Source organism: Macaca thibetana, chromosome 6, assembly GCF_024542745.1.
Source record: "Macaca thibetana thibetana isolate TM-01 chromosome 6, ASM2454274v1, whole genome shotgun sequence".
NCBI lineage: Eukaryota > Metazoa > Chordata > Mammalia > Primates > Cercopithecidae > Macaca > Macaca thibetana.
Window position 1 is genome coordinate 40,593,789 of NC_065583.1, and position 27,550 is coordinate 40,621,338.

The 27,550-nt window shown below is 38.6% G+C and overlaps 2 protein-coding genes across 2 annotated transcripts; both read right to left on the minus strand.

The window, feature by feature from the left end:
- Positions 1-8,899: 8,899 nt before the first annotated feature.
- On the minus strand, positions 8,900-14,573 carry PCDHB5 (protocadherin beta 5). Its single transcript, XM_050795017.1, has one exon. It carries the CDS (start codon positions 11,585-11,587, stop codon positions 9,200-9,202), a length of 2,388 nt encoding a protein of 795 aa, XP_050650974.1. The 5' UTR covers positions 11,588-14,573; the 3' UTR covers positions 8,900-9,199.
- A 7,255-nt stretch (positions 14,574-21,828) lies between these two features.
- Positions 21,829-26,863, minus strand: PCDHB4 (protocadherin beta 4). The gene has a single exon (XM_050795018.1). The coding sequence runs from the start codon at positions 25,477-25,479 to the stop codon at positions 23,092-23,094; it is 2,388 nt and encodes a 795-aa protein (XP_050650975.1). The 5' UTR covers positions 25,480-26,863; the 3' UTR covers positions 21,829-23,091.
- Between the last annotated feature and the right edge of the window lie 687 nt (positions 26,864-27,550).

Sequence of the window (27,550 nt, forward strand, 5' to 3'; positions counted from 1 at the left end):
CAAGGAAGTTGAAAATATAAAGGATTAAATCACACTTGAAATCTGAAATGATTGGGTAAGACACTTTGTCAGTAGTGCTAGAGGTTTGTCTTTTTTTAAAAAATGTTTTTTGAAGAACTAGTTCTTTGTTTCTTTATTGCTTTCTCTATTTGCTTTGAATTTTCTTGATTTCTTCTATTATCTTTGATATTTCCTTCTTTCTGAATGCTTCGGGTTTATTTTCCTCATATTTTTCTAGATTCTTGAGGTAGAAGCTTGAAACTGATAAACTGGTGGGTGACCGATTTGAGAATTTTCCTCTTTTCTAATGTACATATTTAGTGCTATAAAATTTTCCTCTCTGCACTGTGTTAGCTATGTCTCACAAAATTTGATGTGTTGTATTTTCATTTTCAATTCAGGTCAATGTATTTTTAAATTTCCCTTGAGATCTTCTTTTTGATTCATAGATTATTTAGAAGTATGTTGCTACATATCCGAGTATTTGAAGGTTTTCCTCTTATCTTTCCATTATTCATTTTTAGTTTAATTTCATTGTGCTTAGAGAACCCACTCTGTATGATTTCACTATTAATTTGGTTGAGGTTGGTTTTACGGCTGAGATTGTGGTTATCTTACATAGGTTCTGTGAGCATTTGAAAATAATGTGTATTCTGGTATTGTTTATTCTGGTGTATTCTGGTATTTTTTATTCTGGTATATTCTGGTATTGGAGTGTTCTGGTGTATTCTGGTATTGGAGTGTTCTGGTGTATTCTGGTATTGGAGTGTTTTATAAATATTAATCAGATGCTGTTAGTTGATGGTATTATTGAGTTCTTCTGTATCGCTGCTGATTTTCTGCCTTGTTGGTCTATCAATTGTTGAAGGTCATTGAAGTCTCCAATTGTAATTGTGGATTTCTCTATTTCTCCTTCTGTTAGTTTTTGCTTCATACATTTTGCAGTTTTGTATATATACATTTGGGATTGCTATGTGTTCTTCTTTTATCATTATACAATATCCTGCTGTGTCTCTGATATGTCCTATGCAGTCTCTGATTATTTTCTTTGCTTTCATGTCTACTTTATATGATGATTTTCTTTGCTCTCATGTCTACTTTATATGACCTTATGGCTACCCCTGCTTTATTAATTAATTTATTTAGTTAGTTATTCTTATTTTTACTTATTTCTTTATTTTTCAGACAGAGTTTTGCTCTTGTCTCCCAGGCTGGCGTGCAATGGTGTGATCTCAGCTCACAGCAACCTTCACCTCCCAGGTTTGAGCAATTCTCCTGCCTCAGCCACTGGAGTAGCTGGGATTACAGGTGCCCGCCACCACAGCAGCTGATTTTGTATTTTTAGTAGAGACGGGGTTTCACCATGTTGACCAGGCTGGTCTCAAATTCCTGACCTTAGGTGATCCTCCTGCCTCAGCCTCCCAAAGTGCTGTGATTACAGGTGTGAGCCACTGCACCCAGCTCCTGCTTTATTTTTTCATTAATAATTGTATACATTTTTGTCTTTTTACTTTCAAACTGCATATATCATTATATTTGAAATTAAGTTTGATACATATAGTTGGGTCATAATTTTTCAAACCCATTCTCCCAACGTTTTTGTTTTAACTGATGTGCTCAAACCATTTACATTTAACATAATTATAGATTAGTAGAGATTAACTCTGCCATTTTTTGTTTCCTGTTTGTTTTCTCTGTTTTTTTGTTTGTTTCTCCGTTTTCATTTTTCTACCTTCCTGTGGGTTATTGGAACATTTTTTAGAATTCTGTTTTGATTTAGTTGTAGTGTGTGTGTGTTTTTTTTAGTGTATCACTTTTTATAGCTTTTTACTGATTACTCTAGGTATTATACTATATATACACAACTTATCAGTTTACTGATTGATATCAGTAACCGATATTTTTACCAGTTCAAATGAAGCATAGAAAATGTACCTCCCTTAGTGTCCTTTTGCCCTCCTTCATTTATAACATGTTTTAAATATTTCCTGTACATACACTTAGGACCACATTTAGAAAGTATTATAATGTTGGATTCAACCACCAAACATAATTTTGGAACCTCAAGAGAAAAAGAAAAGTCTGTTGTATTTACTCATATTTTTGTTTCCTGTGTTGTTTCCTCCTTCTTGATGTTCCAAGATTGCTTTTTAAATTGTTTCCTTTCTGTTTGGAGAACTTGCATTAGCAAATATTTTAAGGTAGGTATACTGGCAACAAATTCTTTTCCTGAAGGGTAGTTTCACTGGATATAGGATTTTGGGATGACAGTTGTTTTCTTTCAGCACTTAAAAAATATTGTGCAACTTCCTTCTAGCCTCCGTGATTTCTGATGAGGAATCTACTCTCATTCAAATCGTTACTGCCCTGTGGGTAAGGTGTCATTTCTCCTTCACTGCTTTAAAGATATTTTGTCCTTAGTTTGCAGAAATTTCACTATGATGCCTCTTGGTGTGGATTCCTTTGGGTGTATCCTGTTTGGGATTTGTTCGGCTTCTTGAATCTCTGGTTTATGCCTTTTGCCAATGTGCTTAGTTTCCAGACATTATTCCTTTGAGTACTTTTTTTAGCTCCACCCTCCTTCTGGCCTTCTTTTGGGACTCCAGTGACACAAAGGTTAGATCTTTTGGTATGGCCCCACAGGTTCCTGAGCCTCTGTTCATTTTTTATGGTCTATTTTCTCTTTCCTCTTCAGAATGGGTAATTTCTATTGTTTCATTTTCTGGTTCATTGATTTTTTGTTCCTTCCATTCTGCTGTGGAGCCCATTATCTTGAGTTTTTATTTCAGTTATTATATCTGGGTTTGTTTTTTTGTTTTGTTTTTATTTATTTATTTATTTTTTAGACAGAGTCTTGCTCTGTCACCCAGGCTAGAGTGCAGCGGGGCAATCTTGGCTCACTGCAACCTCCCCGCCTCCTGGGTTCAAGTGATTCTCCTGCCTCAGCCTCCCAAGTAGTTGGGGTAACAGGCATGCACCACCACGCCTGGCTAATTTTGTGTTTTTAGTAGAGACGCGGTTTCAGCATGTTGGCCAGGCTGGTCTCGAATTCCTGACCTCAGGTGATCCACCCATCTCGGCCTCTCAAAGTGCTGGGATTACAGGCGTGAACCACTACACCCGGCCCCATTATTGTATCTTTAATTTCTAAAATTTCCACAGGGATTTCTTTATATCTTTGATTTCTTTGCTGAGACTGTTTTTCATTTGTTTCAAATATGTTCATAATTGCTCATTAAAACATTTTGATGAGGTCTGTATATAAATATTTGTCAGATAATTCTAACAACTGTCATCTTGGTGTCAGCATCTCTTTGTTGTCTTTTTCATTCACTTTAATATTTTCCTGATTCTTGGTATGACCCAGATAATCCCTTCCTGGATGTGCCTGTACCCAAAAGGAACCTTTGCCGAAATGAATGAGGCAATATATTCAAGAATGCTTATAGCAGTATTGTTTATAGTAACAAAACTCTTAGAACAACCAAAAAGTAAATCATTAGTAAAAAGAATTTAAAGTTCATAGTACTCCATTTACGTAATGGAATACTATGGAAGAGTTAAGTGAATGAACTGAATTAACATGTATAAATTCAATAGCATAATGATTAAAAAGAGCAAGCTCACAGAGGATCCATACTATATAAATTCATTTATATAATTTTCAAAGACAGATGAAACTAAATGGTAAATCATTTAGGAATACAAGCTTTTCTATTGCAACTATAAAGAAGAACAAACAGTTAAGTAAAAATTCAGAAAACTGGTTCTTTTTCATAGGGTTGAAAGATGTTATGATGGAGGCATAACATCTTGGCATCATTCTAATTCTTAAGCTGGGTAATGGGTAGATGAGTGACCATGTTATTAGTGTTTATTATTATTATTGTACATACATGTTGTACGCACTCTTTTGAATTTTGATAGATTTTAAAATAGAAAAAAGTAAAAACAAACAAACAGCAATTTCTGAGCTGGGCATGGTAGTATCTGCCTGCTACTCAAGAGCCAAGGCAAGAGTATCACTTGAGCTGAGAAGTTCAAAACTAGCCTGGGTAACATAGCAAGACCTGGTCACTTAAAAAAAATTATTTAATAAACATGAAGCAATTTCTCTGGGGTCAGGTTGCCTGGATTCAAATTCTACATCCACCTCTTATTAGCTAGGTGATTGTTGAAATCCTAACCCCCAACATGATGGTAGGAAGTAGGGCTTTGAGTGGTAATTAGGTTATGAAGAAGCAGCCCTGAATGAGATTAGTGCACTTATGAAAGTGATTCTAGAGAGCTGTCTTGCATTTTTTCTGCCATGTGAGGATACAAGGAGAAGTCAGTGCTCTGAAACCTGGAAGAGGACCCTCACCAGAACTCAACCATGCTGGCACCCTGATTTTAGACTTCCAACCTCTAACACTGTAAAAAATTACTTTCTGTTGTTTATAAGCCACTCAATCTATAGTATTTGTTACAGCAGCCCAAACTCATTAGGACAGTGACCTTGGGCAAATTGCTTTACCTCTGTGTGTTACAGTTTGTTCACCTTGAACATGTTGACACTAATTGTACCATTATTTTGAGGATTAAATGAGATATGTATAAAGTATTCAGAAAATAGCCAAGTACACCGAAAGTATGTAGTAGTAATAATAGTACATAATATATAATAATGTTTAATAACAAAGTTTGTAGAAACTTGAATATGCCACTAAGACTAAAATTTCATTAGAAATACTCAAAAATAAAGTGAGAGACTTCAGAACATAGAAGAAAAGCTAAAGATGTAAAATAAAAGAGAATATAAGAAACAGAGAAATAATTGAGAATATTCAATATCTGACAAGCATAAGTTTCAGAAGGAAATAACAAGATTAAACGTAGGGATACAACTATTAAGAAAATGATAGTAGAAATGGGCCAGGTACAGTGGCTCACACCTGTAATCCCAGCACTTTGGGAGGCTGATGCAGGTAGAACACTTAAGGCCAGGAGTTCAAGACCAGCCCAGCCAATATGGTGAAACCCCAACTCTATTTAAAAAAAAAAAAAAAAAATCAAAAAAAAAAATTAGCTGGATGTGGTGGTGTGCACCTATAGTCCTACCTACTCAGGAGGCTGAGTCGGGAAAATCGTTTGAACCCAGGAGGCAGAGGTTGCAGTGAGCAAGACTGCAGATTGCACCACTGCACTCCAGCCTGGGCGACAAAGTGAGATCTGTCTCAAAATAATAATAATAATAATAATAATAATAATAGAAATGAAGTAATTCCAGAGATAAAAAGGTATAAATTGTTAGAATACACAAGTACATTGAGTGTTCAGCAAAATGAATGAAAAAATTATAATACTATTATGAAATTCAAGACATTTAAAAAGAAGAGAGAAAATTCTGAGGGAAGGAGACACAAAAAATTCTTTTCTCTACAGAAATATGGAAAGAGAGAGAGAGAGAGAGAGAGATGGTGGTATAAAAAATCAAGAATCACACTGGCATAAAATTTTTAATCAAAAATTATGAATCAATAATCAATATATTAATGATTTTAAATTTCCAAGCAATAATTCTGTATCTGACAAAATAATCAATTAAATATGAAGGAAAACTAAATGCATTTTCAGACTGGCAGCGATGCAGAAAGTTGTTTTTTTGTGAACCCTCCCTTAGGAAGACATTTCAGGATATATTGTAGCAAAGAGAGGGAATAAAAAGGGAGACAAGTGATCTGACTCAACCAGGAGAGGTATGAAGACAAGATGACAGTTTTGTACAGACTTAGAGATCATTTAGTCCAGATGGAAGCAGAAAGCTAGAGGGCTTCAGGTTAGGAAATGTGGTAAAGTGAATTATTGATTGAGATTTTGAAAATATGGTAAAGCCAACTAATGAAGTCTAAAATGATGAATCTATTTGGTCTTGATTTTAGGAACATACTGTTTTCAATGGTACAGGAAGCACAACATTGGATCCAAAGAGCAGGAAAGATAGTCCCTATCACTAAAAAATAAAGTGAGAGACATCAGGACATAGAAGAAAAGCTAAAAATGTAAAATAAAGGAAATATAAGGAACAGAAAAATAACTAAGAATATTCAATATCTTTTTTTGTTTGTTTTTTAAAATTTTCATTAAGAATATTTAATAATGGACAAGCACAAATCTCAGATGGGAATAACAAGATTAAACTTAGGGATACACTATTAAGAAAATAATAGTAGAAATGAAGTAATCTCAGATCTAAGATTACTTATATCCCTAAGTAATCCCAGACTACTTAGAGGCTTCAGTAAGTAATATGGCTCAGCAATGAACAATATTTTGAGAAGATAATCAGCCCAACAACCTGGAACTGTTCTGACACTTATAGGTCGGTCATAATCTTCTCCTATTGAATGCAAACAATTTCATACAACACCAAGACCAGAAAATAACCTTGTAACCCTGATGGAGCAAGACTTCATGCTTGAGGAGACAATGTCTAAAACAAAAAAGAAAAAACAAAAGAGCTCTTTTTCCTTGCTAGTATGAGCGAATGCTGCTTATTTACCAATTACAGATTTAATTTCAGTGTTTTTCCCACTTCCTAAGTGAAATTCATTAAAATAATACAGAATTACCCCAATTTTCTGAAAGCATCCAATCCAGAGCTAACCTGTACTTGTTGAATCTCTGCTAAAAACACCTAACAGAAGACCAAATCCTATAACTCCTTTGTAAGACTCTGTTACTAAAGTGGCCCCTGTTTCCTACTGTGAGCAGTCTCCTTCATTGCAACAAGTCAATAAACCCAACTTTGTTCTGATACGGTGTGTTCTTGGTAATTTGGGACTGCAGGGCATTCATAATTTATATAGTCATGAAAAGTAAATTTTAAATATTATCTTCATGTTCTAAAATATATCTATAGACAAGACAAGTAATTCTTAGCTATGGTTGTAAAAATGTAAAATGTAGAAGTAGAAGTTAACTGAGAGAGGTTGGAAAGTGTAAGAGAGAAACAGATATAAAAGGAAGAATAAGAATGATATTCCTTTTTTTTTTTTTTTTTTTGAGACGGAGTCTTGCCCTGTGCCCCAGGCTGGAGTGCAGTGGGGCGATCTCGGCTCACTGCAAGCTCCAGCTCCCGGGTTCACACCATTCTCCTGCCTCAGCCTCCCAAGTAGCTGGGACTACAGGCGCCCGGCTAATTTTTTGTATTTTTAGTAGAGACGGGGTTTCACCGTGTTACCCAGGATGGTCTCGATCTCCTGACCTTGTGATCCGCCCGCCTCGGCCTCCCAAAGTGCTGGGATTACAGGTGTGAGCCACCGTGCCCAGCCAAGAATCATATTCTTTTTTTCCATACAAAAATCTAATGAAACTGTTATTACTGGAACAATAAAGAGAGGTTTCAGTTTGACCAGAGAAGTACCCAAAAATGGTAATATAGCTTTATCTGAAAAACAAAAGATTGAAGTTGTTTTAAGTGTGCTAGTTACTCAGCAATCTTAATAGGAAATTGTCTAAAGTTTGTGAAAGTTACTATATTAGTTTGCGAGGGGTACTGTAACAAATACCACAGACTGGGTGGCTTAAACAACAGACATTTCTTTCCTCACAGTTCTGGAATCTAGAAGTCCAAGATCAAAGTGTTGGCAGGGTTGGTTTCATTTGGAGGCCTCTCTCTTTGGCTTGTAGATGGCTATCTTCTTCTAGTGTCTTCACATAAGCATCCCTCTGTGTGTTCACATGTCTGGCATCTCTTTATGTTCTAATCTCCTCGTCTTATAAGTACAGCAGTTATATCGGATTAAGATCTGCCCTGATGACCCATTTTAATGTGATTACCTCTTTTTTTAAAGGCCTATCTTTAAATATAGTCACATTCTGAGGTAGTGGGAGTTAGGGTTTCAACGTATGAATTTGAGGGGGATTTGGGAACATAGTTCAGCTCATAATGGTTACAAACATATTCCTTAGTGATAAGAAAGTAAATATAAGAAGAGTTCTAAAAAATGTATAAAGTGCTTGCCAATGGGATAAAATGAAAAAACAGACAATACTAGTTTGTTGGCAGAAATGTGGAAAAATTTGTACATCCAGATACTGGGGATAGCAGTGTAAATTAGTACAACCACTGGAAGACTATTGGGAAATGTCTACTAAAAGTAAACATGTACTTACAAGATGGGCAACAATTCCACTTCTAGGCATATACCCAACAAAACTGCATATACAGGTTGCCAAAAGGCATGTTAAAATAATGGTTATAGCAGTATAATTTGTAACAGCCAAACTTTGCCCTATCCCAAATACTGATCTAAAGGATAGAAAATAAATTGTAGTATATTCATACAGTGGAATATTATACAGCAATGAGAATGAAAGGACTAAACTTAAAAGCTGTATTATGGATAAATTTCATAAACATAATGCTGAGTGAAAAAAGCCAGACACAAGCAGTTCACACTCTATTACTCTGTTTATATAAATCATAGTATAGGAAATCAGCATATTTGCCATACTTGGGCTAGCAGTGATTGTAAGGAGTAATTTGTGTGGCACCTGGGGTGCCAGGGATGTTTCATTTCCTCTTCAAGTTGCTGGTACTAAATATGTTACTTTGTGAATATATATTGAGTTGAACATAAAGGATTTGTTCACTTTTCTTCATGTAAGTAATAATTCAATTACACTGTTTTTTAAAAGTTTGCTAATAGGAATCAGGGCTGCAAAAAAGAGTAAATAGAAGATTGCTGCCTTTTACATATTTTTTTCACATATTTATTAGCATATGTATGTATTTGTCTTTGTTTTAAACAATTAAAATACAATGATTTGAAACATTTTTAATTTTTGCATTTTAGCATCAAATATATAATACTTAAGAGTGTCATGAAATAGAATGGATAGAATATATAGAAAATAAAATTAATATTTGATTTTATTAAGATGGTTTATCACAACAAGTACCAACAAGAAGAGAAAAATATCTCAGGAAAATCAACAGCATGCATGGATTTGGAATGACCCTATGTAAATAAATGCAATGAAATAAAATTGAGTTTTCAATACTTGGACAGAATAAAGTTCAGCAGACAAATCCATTAAAAAGGGAAATAAAAGCTAAATCTCAAGGTGAAATTTTTGTCCATGACACTCTCGAATTCTAGATCTGAAAAAGTTTGGGATAAATGGCAGAAAACAATGTGTCATAACAAGATCTCTAATTTAATCCAAAGTTATTCCGGAAGGCGGCAGTTTTCCCTATTTCTTCACCAGTGCCCTGGGGCAAAAGGTTAGGAATAATAGGCTTCAGGAACTTGAACTCGCCGGTCCCTGGGTCTCCAGTCAGACACACCTCGTACTGATAGCTCTGGGACAGGGTCCCGGTGCCGCTTACGTCCACCAGATGCCCTGGAAAGGGGCCCTCGGGCACCGAGCAGCGACCCACTAAGGCCTCCCTGCTCCTCCTGCACAGCCGCACCGCCACGAACAGGAGCACTGACAAAAGGAAGAGCGACGACACCGAGGCCAATGCCACCACCAGGTAGACGGTGAGCCAGTCGGCCTCGGCCTGGGCCAGGGCCGCCTCCGGGAGCGGCAAGTAGGGCTGGGAGAAGCCATCCACCAGGAGCACGTGCAGCGTGGCAGTGGCCGAGCGCGGAGGCTCGCCATTGTCCTTGACCAGCACCACCAGCCTGTGCTTGGCCGCGTCGCGCTCGCTCAGCAGCCTGGAGGTGCGCACCTCGCCATTGTGCGCCCACACACCGAACAGCCCGGGCTCCGTGGCCTTGAGCAGCTGGTACGACAGCCAGGCGTTCTGGCCCGAGTCGCCGTCCACCGCCACCACCTTGGTCACCAGGTAGCCGGGCTCGGCCGCCCGGGGCACCAGCTCGGTGCAGGGCGCGGAGCCGTTCTGCAGCGGGTACAGCACGAAGGGCGAGTTGTCGTTGGCGTCCAACACCAGCACGCGCACCAGCGCCTCGCTGCTCAGCTCCGGGGAGCCGCGGTCTGTGGCGCCCACGCGGAACTCGAACTCCTGCAGGGCCTCGTAGTCCAGCGACCTGAGGGCGAACAGGTGGCCGTTGTCTGCGTTGATGGAGACCAGGGAGACGAGGGGCAGGTGAGGGTCCTGGGGCGGCAGTAGCGAGTAGGTGACCAGGGCGTTGGTGCCTGAGTCTCTGTCTGTGGCGCTGACGCTGCCGATGTGCAGGGCGGGGCTGTTGTTCTCGCGGACGAACAGGGTGTAGGAGGTTTGGGTGAAGGCGGGGGCGTTGTCATTGACGTCGGAAACCAGCACGGTTATGTTGTGCTCGGTTTTCAGCCTGGGTGTCCCCAAGTCGGTGACGGTGATAGTGATGTTGTACTCGGCTTGGCTTTCTCTGTCCAGTGTTCTCAGTGTCACTAGGGTGTAAAAGTTTTTTAATGTGGGCTTCAAAAGAAAGGGGAGATCATTCTGAATGGAACAAATCATCCTACCGTTGTCCCCGGAGTCTGGATCAGAAACACTGAAAACAGCAACTATAGTTTCTGGGGCATTTTCTGGGGTAGGGCTGGAGAGCGTCGACATGGTGAGTTCAGGGGCGTTGTCATTCACATCCACCACTTCTATAGCCACAGTGCATTTTCCTGAAAGGCCCCCACCATCTGTGGCTACAATTTCCACGTTATAATATGGAGTTGCCTCGAAATCCAATGCCCTTTTCAGGCGAATTTCTCCTGTTTTTTCGTCTATTACAAATGGTTGAGTAACTTCATCGCCTTGGAATAGAGCATAGGCTACACTTCCGTACGCTCCTGCATCTAAATCTCGGGCGGAGACAGCGACAACTAAGGAGTTAAGGGGGCTGTTCTCGGGCACCTGTACCTCATAGAGTGATTGCAAAAATTCAGGGGCGTTGTCATTATTGTCCAAGACGACAATGCGAACTGTGGTGGTCCCAGACCTGGGCGGAGCACCACCATCCAGTGCAGTGAGTGTTAAGCTGAGCTCAGGCCGCTCCTCCCGGTCCAGAGCTTTGTCCAGCACCAGCTCTGGGTATTTTCTGCCATCTCCGCGATTGTGAGTAGCAACATGAAAGTGGGAATTTGTGCTGATTGTGTAGTTCTGAACAGTGTTGCTACCTATGTCAAAGTCCTGGGCTATTTTTAAAGGAAACACAGTCCCTGGCTGGGTGCTTTCTGGGATTTTTAGGAGCATTTCCCTCTCTGGGAACTCTGGGGAATGGTCATTTATATCTGTGAGCTGCAGATCAGTTTGAAAAAACTGCACTGGGTTTTCTAGTAAGAGTTGGAAATGCAATATACAGGGTTCTGTCGTCCCGCACATCACCTCCCTGTCTAGTTTTTCATATAGAAGCAAATTGCCGGTCTTTATATCAAGCTGCAAGAGCTCTTTGTCTCCTTTGTAATGGATTCGCGCGCTCCGAGTGGCCAGTTCCCCCACCCTAAGACCAAGGTCTTTTGCCAGGTTGGCCACAGAATAGCCACTTTCTGTTTCTTCTGGTATGGAATACCTAACTGCCTCAGAGCCAGCCTCCCACAAAAGCAACAGTATAGCAAGAAACATAACTTGCCTTTTCTGTGGCGTTTTTGCTAGCGCAGTCTCCATTGTTCAGACCCGGTCCAGAAGGCGCAGTTTCTTTAACTCTGTATACAATCCACCCAGATGATTTGCTTAAATAACCGCGAATCCGATCTTTCTTAACTGATTTCCACAAGAACGACGCCCATTCTGAAGATCTAGCCACTAGATCTTACCTAAAATGCGTCCTTCTTTTAGGAAGCATTCAGGCTTTGGATTTCTCAGCTTAATGGCGCCTGAGTTATCCGCAGAGCCCACTATCCACACTCTTAGCCTGCAGCGCCACCAGGCGTCCTAATTTACTATTGCATATTGTATTTGCCATTTCTTCCTAAATTCTAACCCTGACGTGTATCCATACCCTTTTGTCCCATAAGCTCTCCCGGTGGTATCTCCAGCTCTTAGTTACTGAAAGTTCTAAATAAACGTTGTGGAGTTAATTTTCAGTGAGAGAATACTTTTGAGAAAAAACTAAAATTATATATTAATCTCCATAAAAGTACCCTTGAGTACACAAATATACTTTATTTGGTGTTTCTTATTTGATTATATTAAATAAGTGATCATGAATAGCTATAGAGATTTAAAGTTTAAGAAAAATTACTTTCACTTTGAAGTAAACACCAATAACACCCAGAAAATGGCACAAATCATAGGTGTACAACTCAATGAATTTCGCAAAGTGAACGCACTCCTATAAGTAGAACCTAGATTAAAAATACTACCCAAACCCAAGTCCCCACCTGCTATTGTCTGGTTACTGCCCTCTCCCCAAAAGATAAGCACTGTCCTGACTTCTGTTGTCATAGGTTTTTTTTTTTTTTAACTTTATACCAATGGAGTTATAGATTGTTACTCTCATGTGTCTGGCTTCTTCTCCTCAATATTATGTTTGTCAAATTGATCTGTGGCATCTTGTTCTTATTTGTTTTATTCTCATTGCTTTTTATTATTCTGTTGTATGAATATACTATGATTTGTTTATTCATTTTCCAGTTTATGAACGTTGTTTTTTTTTCCAGGTTTAAACTATTTTGGGTAGTACTGGTATAAACATCCTTGTACTAGTCTTTTGGTGACCACATGTATGTGTTTATGTTGAATATTTTCAAAGGAGTTGGATTGCTGTGCATTAAGGTGTGCACATATATGTTGCTTTAGCAGATAATGGGAAAGTTTTCTCAAGTAGTTGTACTAATACCAGCAAAGTATGAGAGTTCCAGTTGCTCCACATTCTTGTCAACATTTGATGCTATCTTTTCCATTTTAAACCACTCTAGTTAGTGTTTGGTGATCTCATATTGTAATTTTAGTTAGCATTTTCCCCAGTGATTAAACAATTTGAGCACATTTTCCTGTTTATCGGCCATTAGGATACAATCCTGTGAAGGGCTTACACAAACCTTTTTACTTTTTTGGGGGGAGGCATTTGCCTGTTTGCTTATTGATCTGCAGAAGTTTCTCATATATTCTGGGTATAAGTCCTTTTTCAGATATATGTATTGCAAATATCTTTTCCCACTCTATGTTTTATATTTCAAGTCTATTATGTGTCTTTGATGAATACAATTTCTTCACTTTAGTCAGATTTGTCAATAATTTTCATTTACAATTAGCATTTTTTGTGTTCTATTTAAATGTTCACTTACTCCAAGGTCATGAAAATATTCTTATATGATGTATTTTGAAAGATTAATTATTCCACTTTTCACATTTAGAGCTATAATCAACCTGAAATTAACTTTTCAAGTGAATGAGGTTGGAGTCAAAAGTTTTAAAATATAAGTATCTGAATGCCTTAAACCTTTGCACCATCTATTTAAAAAACAATCCATTTTCCATTGTTTTTGAAATGTTGTCTTTGTTATAAATTAGGTAACCATAGCTCTGAAGATGTTTTATTCAATCTTGTTTATCCTATAATAACTCATTGTGTTAATTATTATGGCTTTATCATGAGTTTTGTTATCTAAGAAGTAAGTTATCCAGTTTTTTAAAAGTAGACTTTAATTTTTAGAATGGTTTCAGGTTCACAGCAAAAATGAGAGTAAAGTACAGAGATTTCATACATACCCCTGTCCCCACACAAGCACAGCCTCACCCATTATCAACATCCTCCACCAGAGTGGTTCATTTGCTGCAGCTGATGAATCTACATTGGCATGTCATTATAACCTGGAGTCCATAGTTTACATTAGGGTTCACTCTTGGTGCTGTATATTCTATGGCTTTGGACAAATTAAAAATGATGTGTATTCACCTTTATAGTGTCATACAAAGTAGTTTCACTGCCCTAAAAATCCCCTGTGCTACACTTATTTATACCTCCCTCCCTCCCCTAGAACCCAATGTAAATGGATTTTCTTACTGTCTCCACAGTGCTGCTTTTCCTAGAGCACCATGTAGTTGAAATCATACAGTATGTAGTCTTTTCAGACTGGCTTCTTTCACTTAGTAATATCCATTTAGATTTCCTCAATGTCTTTTCATGGGTTGGTAGCTCATTTCTTTTTGATGCTGAATAGTATTCTACAGGTTGAATGAACTGCAGTTTGTTTATCCATTCACCTACTAACCGACATCTTGGTTGCCTCCGAGTTTTGGCAATTATGAATGAAACTGCTATAAATATCCATGTGCAGGTTTTTGTGTGAACATAAATTTTCAACTCCTTTGGGAAAATACTAAGGAACATGAGTGCTGGATAACATGGTAAGAGTATATTTTGTTTTGTATCAAGCTACCAAACTGTCTTCCAAAGTGTCTGTACCATTTTGCATTCCCACCAGCAATGAAAGAGAGCTCCTGTTGCTCTCATTACCAGCATTTGGCACTGTTAGTATCCTGGAGTTTGGTCTTTCTAATAGGTGTGTAGTCGTATTTCACTGTTATTTTAATTTAGATTTCCCTGTTAATATATGAAATGGAGAATCTTTTCATTTGTTTATTTGCCACCTGCATATCTTCTTTGGTGAGGTGTCTGTTAAGGTCTTTGGCTCATTTTTAAATTGGGTTCTTGGGCCGGGCGCTGTGGCTCAAGCCTGTAATCCCAGCACTTTGGGAGGCCGAGACGGGCGGATCACGAGGTCAGGAGATCGAGACCATCCTGGCTAACACGGTGAAACCCCGTCTCTACTAAAAAATACAAAAAAAAACTAGCCGGGAGAGGTGGCGGGTGCCTGTAGTCCCAGCTACTCGGGAGGCTGAGGCAGGAGAATGGCGTGAACCCGGGAGGCGGAGCTTGCAGTGAGCCGAGATCTGGCCATTGCACTCCAGCCTGGGTGACACAGCAAGACTCCGTCTCAAAAAAATAAATAAATAAATAAATAAATAAATAAATAAATTGGGTTCTTGTTGCTGAGTTTCAGTCATTCTTTGCGTATTTTGAATAACAGTCCTTTATCAGATATGTCTTTTGCAAATATTTTCTCCTAGTTTATGTCTTGTCTTTTCATTCTCTTCATAGTATCTTTTGCAGAGCAGAAAGTTTTAATTTTAATGAAGTCCAGCTTATTAACTCTTTCTTCTATGGATCATGACTTTGGTGTAGTATCTCTAGTTTGGTTCCTTTTCGTCAAGGTTCCTTTCGTTATTACTGTTTTTGTATTTTCGAATAAACTTAACATTCAGCTCATTAATTTTCACAAAGAAAGCTGCTGAAATTTTGTTTAAGATTTTACTGAATCTATAGAATGACTAAGGGAGAGCTGACATATTCCCAACACTGAGTCTTCCAACTAGTGAACATTGTATACTCCCGTAATTATTTAGATCTTCTTTAAGCTTTCTCAATATTTTAGTTTTCAATGTAGAAGTCTTATAAATATTCAACGAGATTTGTTTATAAATAGCTGCTATTTTTGAAATTATTGTGCATAATATTTAAATTTTTCACTTTTTTGTTGCTATATAGAAATAGAACTCATGTTTGTATGTTGACCTTGTATCCAGTGGCATTGTTAACTTCATTTGTTAATTCTAGTAGCCTGTAGATTCTTCATGGCTTTCAATGTATACAATCATGTCTACTTAAAAAGACATTTTTATTTTTTCCCCTCGAATCAGAGTGCCTTTTATTCCTTCTTTGCTTTATTCCGCTGTTTAGGACCTGTGATAGAATACTAAATTGGAGAAGAAAAGACAGGTATCCTTGTTTCATTCTTGATCTCCAGGGGAAAGTTTTTGAAAATTTGTCATTAATGATGTTTCCTGTAGGTTTTTAAAGTCACTCTGAAAGTTCCCTTTGATTTTAGTTTGCTAATAATTTTACCACTACTGTGTGTTGAATTTTGTTACATGATTTTTTCCTGTATCTGTTGAAATAATCATGTTTTTTTAAAATCTTTTAATATGGTAAATTACAATGATCAATTTTCAAATATTAAACTGTCTCTGTATTCCTAAAATAAACTCCATTTTCCAATTATTATTTCTCTTTTATACATTTTAAATTTTTATTTGCTAATATTTTAAAAAATGAATTTTCCATATATATTTATAAAAAAGAACAGTTGGTAATTTTTGTTTCTTATAATATCCTATTCAGGTTTGAATGTTATAACCTGTTCAGATTTATGCTGGCACCCAAATGATTTGGAAAATGTTGTCTATTTTTCTACTCTCTGAAGGAGTTTGTACAAATTAGTGATAATTTTGACATAAGTATTTGGGAGAATTCACTTCTGTGAATTAGAGTGGGAAGGTTTTTAATGAACAACTTTCATTAATATAATAGATATGACTAATCAGATCTTAATTTTGTCCTGTTTTTAAAGGATGGTTTCTGTTTTACATAAATTGTCAAGTTTGTTGGCATAAAATTGTTCATAATATTTCCTTTTTATATTTTAAATGTCTGTAGGTTGGTAGTTTTTTTGTTTGTTTGTTTTGTTTAGTTTTGTTTTTGAGACGGAGTCTCGCTCTGTCGCCCAGGCTGGAGGGCAGTGGCGCGATCTCCGCTCACTGCAAGCTCTGCCTCCCGGGTTCACGCCATTCTCCTGCCTCAGCCTCCCGAGTAGCTGGGACTACAGGCGCCCACCATCACGCCGGGCTAATTTTTTGTATTTTTAGTAGAGACGGGGTTTCACCATGTTGACCAGGCTGGTTTCAAATTCCTGACGTCGTGATCCGCCCGTCTCTGCCTCCTGAACTGCTGGGATTACAGGTGTGAGCCACTGTGCCCGGCCTCAATTCTTTTTTAAATATTTGAGGCTTCATTCATGACAAAGAACATGAACAATTTTTATATATCCCACAAGCATGTAAGAAGAATGTGTATGCTCCAGTGTGCTATGTATGTCAATTTATTTGAATATGATGTTCGTGTGGTTCGGATCTTCAATATTTTTTGTATGTGTGTGTTTTTTCTTCTTATTCTAATAGGAATTGAGAGAGTTGTATTAAATCTCCCAGTGTAACTGGGTTTGTCCACTTTGTATTCTGTCAACTTTATATATTTTGTAGTTATCTAATTGGGATGTATTCAGGCTTAAAACTAACATATTTCTGGTATATTTACCTCTAAAACTTCTCTTTATCTCTAGTAATGTATCTTTCCTTAAAGTCTCTTTTCTCTTACATAAGTATACCTACCTAGATTTATTTTGGTTAGTGTTTATATAACTATATACCTTATCCAATTCTTTAAATCTTCATTCTTTCTGTTTTCACACACACACACTTATTTGATAGCACAGAGTTGAGTTTTTCTTTAGTCTGACAATTTTTGTTGTTTAATTGGATTATTTAATCCAAATAAAATTAATATAATATCTGATCTCTTTCCATTCATACTTCCATCTAATTATTTTTCTATTTGTCACTAAAGTTTAATTTTTCTTTTGGATTATTCAAATATTTTTAATTTTTCTTTCTTCAATTACTGTTTTATTACTTTGAGGGTTAGCCAAGAAATTACAGCATGCAACTTCAATATACAAGAATCTAATACACATTATTAATTTTACTACTTGCATGATAATGCTTACAGCCTTAACACTTTTTAACTCTATTTATACCTTTGCCTTTTACATTATTGCTATAAATTTAAATTTTATATATAATTTAAATCCTTTAAGAAATTAGTATTAATATTATTGCCTTGTATAATCAATATTCAATCAACATTCATTTACGTTGACCTTTCTTATTGCTCTTCATTTATTCCTGCAATTCTGTGATTTCTTTTGGATTGTTTTCCTTCTGTCTAATGCATTTCATTAAAAGTATTTCTTGGCCAGATGCAGTAGCTCACACCTGTAATCCCAACACCTTCAGAGGCCAAGGTGGGCAGATCCCTTGAGGTCAGGAGTTTAAGACCAGCCGGGCTAACATGGTGAAACCCTGTCTCTACTAAAAATAGAAAAATTGACCAGGTGTGGCGGCACATGTCTGTAATCCCAGCTACTCAGGAGGCTGAGATGGGGAGAATAGCTTGAACCCAGGAGGTGGAGATTGCAGTGAGCCGAGATTGTGCCACTGCACTCCAGTCTGGGCAACAGAGTGAGACTCTGTCTCAAAAAAAACCAACCAAAACAAAAAAACAAAAAAAAGTATTTCTTTTCATGCAGGTATGACTGTCGTTAATTCTTAATTTTTGTCTGAAAACTGCATTCATTTTTGAAGGATATGTTTGCTGGCAATAGAATTCTAGCCTGGTAGTAATTTTCTTTCAGGACTTTAAAGATGTCATTCCTTTGTCTTTTGATTTCCTGATTTATGTTGAAAAGTCAACTCTCCATTTTACTGATGCTCCTTTAACAGGAATGTATTGTTTCTTATATGATTGGTTTTAAATTATCTCTTTGACTTTGGTCTTGAGAAGCTCTCCTATGATATGCCTAAGTGGGCTTTGTTTTTATTTAGCCTGTTATTATTTATTTCTTGAATATCTTGAAAGATTAAGGATTTTCACCAACTTTGGAAAATTCTTTATCATTATCTCTTCAAATATTGCTTATTCCTCATTCTTGTTGTCTCTTTTAGTATGTTAGCATTTTTAAAAATTACATTCCATATATCACTAATGTTCTTTTCTGTATTTTTTATTATTTTATTCTTTGTGCTTACATTTGGATGTTAATATTGAATTGACTTGCATCCACTAATCCTGTATTCTTTTATGACTATGACATTAAACCATTTAAATAGTTTTAATTTCAGATAATATAATTTTTCAGTTCTAGAACTAACTTCCACTTTTAAAGTTCAATTCTCCAGTGAAATTATCTCTTTATTTTCTCTATTGTTCTTTATTTTTAACATATTAGTCTTACTTATTTTAACATCATTCAGTTAATTTTAATATCTGAATCATCTATGGGTAATTTTTATTGTCTGTTTTTTGTTCTTTTGGTTTTATTCATGTTATCCAGTTTTTGGTGTGTGTATCTAGGAATTTTTTATTGAATGCTGAATATTTACATAAAAAGCTATCCAAGGTTAAGATATTATCTTCCGGCCGGGCGCGGTGGCTCAAGCCTGTAATCCCAGCACTTTGGGAGACCAAGACGGGCGGATCACGAGGTCAGGAGATCGAGACCATCCTGGCTAACACGGTGAAACCCCGTCTCTACTAAAAAAATACAAAAAACTAGCCGGGCGAGGTGGCGGGCGCCTGTAGTCCCAGCTACTCCGGAGGCTGAGGCAGGAGAATGGTGTGAACCCGGGAGGCGGAGCTTGCAGTGAGCTGAGATCCAGCCACTGCACTCCAGCCTGGGCGACAGAGCGAGACTCCGTCTCAAAAAAATTAAAAAAAAAAAAAATAAAGATACTATCTTCCTCCAACAAGAGTTCACCTTTTCCTCTGTTAACTTGATAGAGTTCTGTCTAAACAAATCATCTCAACTGAAACAGGCACTGGGTTTTGTCAAGGTTCCGGCTCTCCAGAATTTTCAGCTGAGAACTTGGTATATTCTCCACAGCCCCTTCCCATGGCAGGTCCTAAACTCTAATGTTTCTGTAACAAGACTATTAAAAGTTCACTTTGCTTTTCAGAAATTTTCCAATTAGGTTTTTAGTTTTTTTCCCTCGGCTTCCCTGAGTTTGACAAGTGTCCTGAGGGGAAAATTTGGCCATGAACTTGAATCTTCCAGTGGACCCCAAGTTACTCTGTCTCTGACAAAAGCTTTTTGTTTGTTCTCAGACTTAGCATATTTCCTCAGGGTAAAACTCCTATCAGGAATCAGTTTTCACCTCCAAGAATTTTCCTTCTCAGGAATCTTGGCCCATTCAGATCTTATTATATTATCTGTTGTCAGTTACTTCAAACAGATAATTTTACATTTTAACGAATTTTTAGAGTTGCTTTCTGCTGCTAGATAATCCATCTACTCTGGAAGCAGAATTTCACCAAATATATGCATAAGTTTTAACCTTAGACTATTTAAAATATATTTTGTAACTTTTGATAGTAAAAGAAGAGGGGATGATTTTGTTTTTGTTTTGTTTTGTTTTGTTTTGAGACAGGGTCTTGCTGGGTCTCCCAGGCTGGAGTGCAGTGGCATGATCGTAGCTCACTACAGCCTCAAACTCTTAGGCTCAGGTGATCTTCCTGCCTCAGCCTCCCAAGTAGCTGGGACTACAGATGTGTCCATGACCAGCTAACTTTTTGTTGTGGTTGTTGAAACAGGGTTCTCGGCCGGGCGCGGTGGCTCACGCCTGTAATCCTAGCACTTTGGGAGGCCGAGGCGGGCGGATCACAAGGTCAGGAGATCGAGACCATCCTGGCCGACACGGTGAAACCCCATCTCTAGCTAAAAAAAAAAAAATACAAAAAATTAGCCGGGCATGGTGGCAGGTGCCTGTAGTCCCAGCTACTTGGGACGCTGAGGCAGGGGAGTGGCGTGAATCCGGGAGGTGGAGCTTGCAGTGAGCAGAGATCGCTGGTCTCAAACTCCTGGCCTCAAGCGATCCTCCCCACTTGGTCTCCCAAACTGCTGGGATTACAGGCATGAGCCACCATACCCAGCCAAGGAGAGGGGATTCTAAATTGAGATGGGCTACATTGCCTTCAGAATTTCTGTCTCCAAAACAGCGTGTGTTAAATTCACTATATGCTGTGCCTAAAAATAACAATAGCAGAGGAACTGTAAAAGATGCATATATACTAGATTAATTTGAGAAAATACCTGTTGGAATGGGTGTTATTATCAAGATTCTTGGCCTTCATTCTCTAATTTTATTCTGTGACAAGAGAACTGGCCTATTTTCATAAGGTATGCATGTTGTGAAAGTTATTTGGATCATGTTTACAACTAAATTCTAATAATTGAATTGTTAAATGTTGATCTATACTACACCAAAGTCTGGTAGTAGCCCCTAGGTGGTAAGAAATAATTCATGCTTTATGAATACATCCAAGGATGATGTGGGTTTGGGGTGTTTATTTGAACAGTCTCATTTGGGTGATTATATAAATTGGACTTACCCTGCATAAACAACAAAAAAAGATTTTGGACTTTCATCATGTCAATATATAGTTGGTGAAAACTTCAACCAGATTTCTTACTTGTCATAAATAAAAGCTATGTCATTCCTTTTTTTTTTTTTTTTTTTTTTTGAGACAGAGTCTCACTCTGTCGCCCAGGCTGGAGTGCAGTGGTATGATCTCTGTGGCTGGAGGTGCAGCTCACCACAACCTCCACCTCCTGGGTTCAAGGAATTCTCCTGCTTCAACCACTCCTCTAGCTGGGATTACAGGTGTGCACCACCACACCCAGCTAATTTTTGTGGTTTTTTTAGAGATGGGGTTTCGCCATTTTGCCCAGGCTGGTCTTGAACTCCTGGCCTCAGGCGATCCCCCTGCCTCTGCCTCCCAAACTGCTGGGATTATAGGCATTAGCCACCACGCCTGGCCTCAAAGCTATTTCATTTAAATAGCTAATAATAAATGGAAGGAGACATTAAAGTTGGCTACCATATTTATGTCTTATATATTTGTATGTTATATTGTATTCTCACTTTTATCTCTTCTTCACTTTGATTTTTAAATTGAATAAATGCTAAAAAAATATGTTTCAAGAATAACTTGGTCAATTTTCCTTTTTATTTCATTACATGTTTAGAAAAAAAGAGTAATTCACAGAAAAGTGCAAGTAATTTAACTCCAGTAGGATGATACTTGAGATTTAAAAATAAATGCTAGATTATAAAGCAAGTTCTTCAATTGCTCATATTCTGCCAAAAGTAAAATAAAGGTGTCCTATAGTTATATCCATACAACTTTACCTGGTTTACTGGACTTACTGATCACAGCATAAAACAATTTAAATTCAGATAAATTTATTACTGTTCCAGTCTATACAAGGACAAAATAATACTTATTTCATGCAATGCAACTTTGGCATAATGGAGAAGTTAAATTAATTCAAAATAACTGAAGTTTACATTAAAGAACAAACAAAAATAATTAAGCGTTTAAAAATTATTTTTGTAAAGACTGTCCATATCTGCAAAGTAATGTACAGTGAAAAACCTGAGATCAACTGATTACCGGATTTAAACAGAATAGCCAAGGTGCAGAAGAAATTTCCTGATTCTTTTGAAAGATGGGGAGAAGCTGTAGGAAAACCAAAAAATATATACATATTAAAGTATACTTGGATTTCTATTTATAGGGAGTAAAAGGGAGCACAGAAGACCTATGATGCTCTCAAAAGTCTTGATTTTGGGGAGAAATTTGGGGCTTATTTCAGATTCTGAGTTTTTTTTTTTTAAGATGATACCAGGCCGTGATTTAACAGTTTTATTTATTGAAAGGTTATGGCAAATTACATGAGCTTTTTCTCTTTAATAATTATTTGTAAATAAGTTATTTTGACAAAATTTAATATTAGCATTTATGGATCATTACAATGTGCTAGGTAAGTAGCAACCAAATAAACAAAATAATCACTGGACGTATGGTGGTCACGAGAAGAAAAGGACCACAATTTTAGTGTGTTACTAATGTAATGAAATGCATGTTTATATACAATTTGTGAAAAACGAGTATACTAAATTTTATACTCATGGCTATTAGGAGGGCTTAGCCTAGTATAGTCAACCAGGAAGGACAAGGCAATTATAAAGTTAAATACAAAAATTTCAAACACTCTGGCCTTGCAAACATTAAGTTACATGGTAAAGACAGGCACAACGAATATTGAGAAATTCAAGAGTTCATATATTCACTTAAATGTTCCATTAAAAAGATGTTAATTTAAGGATTTCATTAAAATATAATTTATTTTTATCCTAATTGGTCACAGAAAGATTATGGTCACAGAAGGATTAATTATATGGTCACAGAAAGATTAATCACCAATAGATCAAATATAGAGAAAACCCATGCTCAATATCCAGTATAACTAAAAATGTTAAGTGCAATTAATAGCAATAAAAAAGGGACAAATTTAGCTCTATCAGGGACATGCGTAGGTTTGAAATTGTGGTATGAGTATTTAGATAACTAGACAATTTTTTAAAATAAAGGCATTGCAATGGGAAGTTTGACAAAACTAATAAACGGTTCACTAAACTAAATATAACACTTAACTGAATACAAAGCTATTCCTGAAGTTGGGGTTTTCCTTAACTTCCCTCCCGGTGTCCTGGACCAAGAGATTAGGAAATATTGGCTTCAGGAACTTGAACTCACCAGTCCCAGAGTCTCCTGTCAGACACACCTCGTACTGGTAGCCCTGGGACAGGGTCTCCGTGCCGCTCACGCCCACCTGATGCCCTGGAAAGGGACCCTCGGGCACCGAGCAGCGACCCACAGAGGCCGCCCTGCTCCTCCTGCACAGCCGCACCGCCACGAACAGGAGCACCGACAAGAGGAAGAGCGACAACACCGAGGCCAACGCCACCACCAGGTAGATGGTGAGCGAGTCGTTCTGGGCCTGGGCCAGGGCCGCCTCCGGGAGCGGCAGGTAGGGCTGGGAGAAGCCATCCACCAGGAGCACATGCAGCGTGGCGGTGGCCGAGCGCGGAGGCTCGCCATTGTCCTTGACCAGCACCACCAGCCTGTGCTTGGCCGCGTCGCGCTCGCTCAGCAGCCTTGCGGTGCGCACCTCGCCATTGTGCGCCCACACGCCGAACAGCCCGGGCTCCGTGGCCTTGAGCAGCTGGTACGACAGCCAGGCGTTCTGGCCCGAATCGCCATCCACCGCCACCACCTTGGTCACCAGGTAGCCCGGCTCGGCCGCCCGGGGCACCAGCTCGGTGCAGGGCGCGGAGCCGTTCTGCAGCGGGTGCAACACGAAGGGCGAGTTGTCGTTGGCGTCCAGCACCAGCACGCGCACCAGCGCCTCGCTGCTCAGCGCCGGGGAGCCGCGGTCTGCGGCGCCCACGCGGAACTCGAACGCCTGCAGGGCCTCGTAGTCCAGCGACCTGAGGGCAAACAGGTGGCCGTTGTCCGCGTTGATGGAGACCAGGGAGGCGAGGGGCAGGTGCGGGTCCTGGGGCGGCAGCAGCAAGTATGTGACTTGGGCGTTGGTACCTGAGTCTCTGTCTGTGGCGCTGACGCTGCCGATGTGCAGGGCGGGGCTGTTGTTCTCGCGGACGAACAGGGTGTAGGAGGTTTGGGTGAAGGTGGGGGCGTTGTCATTGACGTCGGAGACCTGCACGGTTATGCTCTGCTGGGTTTTCAGCCTGGGTGTCCCCAAATCAGTGACGGTGATGGTGATGTTGTACTCAGCTCTGGTCTCTCTGTCCAGTGGTCTCTCTGTTACCAGGGTGTAAAAATTTTTCAAAGTTGGTTTTAGAACAAACGGTAGATTATCTGGAATAGAGCAAATCGTCTTTCCATTTTCTCCGGAATCTCTATCTCGAATTCGGAAGATAGAGACTACCGTCTCAGGAGCATTTTCTGGGATGGAGCTGGTGAGTGAAGATATGATAAGTTCTGGGGGATTGTCATTCACATCCACCACTTCTATGACTACAGTGCCTTTCCCAGAAAGGCCTCCTCCATCTGTGGCCTCAATTTCTACATGGTAAGATTTAATTTTTTCGAAATCCAATTTTTTTTTCAGTAGTATTTCTCCCGTGACTTCATTTATTGAGAAAGTTTGTTTAATTTCATCTGATGCTTGGAATAAGCCATAAGAAACACTCCCGAAGTTTCCAGCATCTACATCTCTAGCTAAGACCCTAACAATTGGAGAGTCTAGGGGGCTGTTTTCCAGGACCTGCACCCCATATGGAGTGTGCACAAACTCAGGAGCATTGTCATTGATGTCCATGATCAGGATTCGAACCATGACAGTGCCAGACCTAGGTGGAGACCCACCATCCAGCGCCACGAGGGTTAAGCTGAACTCAGATTGCTCCTCTCGATCCAGCGGTTTGTCCTGCACCAAATCTGGGTATTTCTTGCCCTCACTATGATTTCGAGTGAGAATGTGAAAATGAGAATTGGGGCTGATTGTGTATTTTTGGAGACCATTGCTGCCCACATCCAAATCCTCAGCTATTAGCAACGGAAATAGAGTCCCCGGCTGACTATTTTCTGGTATTTTCAAGAGCACTTCCCTTTCAGGGAATACTGGAGAGTGATCATTTATGTCCTGGATCAATAATTCTCCTTGAAAAAATTGCACGGGCATTTCCAGGAACACTTGGAAATGCAGTATACACGGTTCAATAGGACCACAGAGCTCTTCCCGGTCTAGTTTCTCCCTCAGAAACAAATCTCCAGTCTGACGATCCAGCTGCAAACGCTGCTTGTCATCGTCAGACACCACCCCGGCTGACCGGGCGGCCAGTTCCGCAATTCCCAGGCCCAGATCCTTGGTCAGATGAGCTACAAAGGAGCCGCTCTCTGTTTCCTCCAACACAGAATAACGAATAGGCTCAAGGTGAACCTGAGACAAGATCACCATCAAAATAAAGGCCAACACTTGCCTGTTTGGATGAATTCTCCCTAGCTTCTTCATGTTGGAGTCCAGGTCCTTATATCCAATCCCTTCAGCAACCACAACAAGACTTTAGACATTCAATTCTAAAATCTTGCTTGGAGGAATTATCACACAGTTGCTTTTAATATTAAATTTGTTTAGTATATCGCTGCCCCAAGCCGTTGATAAACCTGCACTGCTTGCAACGCTTCTTCCGTGTGTTTTTTATTGCGTCTAAGCGACACAAAAGAATACGCGAGCGTTTTAGGACTCTTTATTCACAACTTAGCCTGCAGCGCCACCCTGCGTCTTGACTGAGAAATTAACAACTTCAAGACAGCGTATTTGGGAAGTTTTCAAATGAAAGCCATTTTTAACTGTACAGAATTTTTACAAACTTTGTTATTACATTAAACTGCATAATTTAAAAGGTTATTTCATTACAGTGCATGAACCAGAATAATCATGAGCACAAATCAAGAAGATATCTCAGTCTCCCCACACCCTTATCAGTGAAACTTCAAAGAACTCCATTTCTTTACATAATCCAACCACAGGAGACAAATTTTTATACACTTCCAATTCAATTCATAATAGTTACATATATTCTTTTTAAGAATGTGAGAACTTTGTGATGATGCAAAAGTTTAAGATGTTCTCTATACATGGTCTAAAGGGGGACTACTTTGAAATGATAGGTTCTATTTTCCTACTTTAACGTGCAAATAGTAATACAGGTGAATAAACAGGTATCTTATTTTGTATCAAGTAATTTACTGTGTGAACCTACACTGAACCTAGGAGTAAGGCAAATAGTATTAGAATCACAGATTCTTATAACTAAAAAGGAAATAAAAGATAAAGAAACTGAAACTGAAGCTCAGAGGGTGACAGGACTTGATTATTCTACATGACTATTATATGGATAATGTCAAGACAAAAGTGAGTCACAGTCACAGAATTTTGTGAAGATAAAGGTTTTAAGCTGAACTTATTTAGTGAGATAGATGTAATCTATATTTTATAATGAGTTTGCCTGTTACCACACTCACCTTTTGTATCCCAGATATCTTATTCCTTGACCAGCTAATTTTGGGGGAAACAAGAAGCACTGATATAAAATATTTTATTCTGTGACCAAAGGGTGACTTAGGCTGTCTCTACTCAGACATGGTGAAGTAAAGAGACGTGTATAAAAATGGATCCCACCACAGCATGCAGCTACTGTGATTACTCTCCAACAATAAGAAAGAATGGTACCACTGAGACACAGTTAACCAATTTATTGGTTGCAATTAATATATTGAATGGAGCACCACTTATCTTGCCACATATAAGATTTTCTCCCCTTAAATATCTTGTTATTTTATTTAATTATCCAACTCATATAATGATAATTTATAATTCATGTTAAATGAATTATTTTTAAAGCATGAAATCTGAGATTTCAGATTCTGATAGTGATAGAAAGTATTAGTAAAAATTATTTTTGAAGGATATATGGATTTTATTTAGTAAATACCGGTTGAATTAATAAATTAATCCACTCAAATGATGTTTTTATCTATATAAGTAGATTATTGTCAGATCATATATTCAGCCATGAACGTGTCTGAAATTGAATACAGAATTTTGAGAATATAATACATGCTAAGCATTATATAACTCAATTTACTTTGATTATATTTCCATTAATTACTATAAGGGATATATCAATGGCGGTAATAATATTAACATCTTAGAATTTTCTTTCACATTTAAAGTAAATCAGAAGGCCGGGCGCGGTGGCTCAAGCCTGTAATCCCAGCACTTTGGGAGGCCGAGACGGGCGGATCACGAGGTCAGGAGATCGAGACCATCCTGGCTAACACAGTGAAACCCCGTCTCTACTAAAAAATACAAAAAAATAGCCGGGCGAGGTGGCGGGCGCCTGTAGCCCCAGCTACTCGGGAGGCTGAGGCAGGAGAAAGGCGTAAACCCGGGAGGCGGAGCTTGCAGTGAGCTGAGATCCGGCCACTGCACTCCAGCCCGGGCGGCAGAGCGAGACTCCGTCTCTAAATAAATAAATAAATAAATAAGTAAATAAAGTAAATCAGAAAAGATACACTAT

Coding starts and splice junctions, on each gene's coding strand:
- PCDHB5 (XM_050795017.1), bottom strand. CDS start 11,587: ATGGAGACTGCGCTAGCAAAAACGCCACAGAAAAGGCAAGTTATGTTT.
- PCDHB4 (XM_050795018.1), bottom strand. CDS start 25,479: ATGAAGAAGCTAGGGAGAATTCATCCAAACAGGCAAGTGTTGGCCTTT.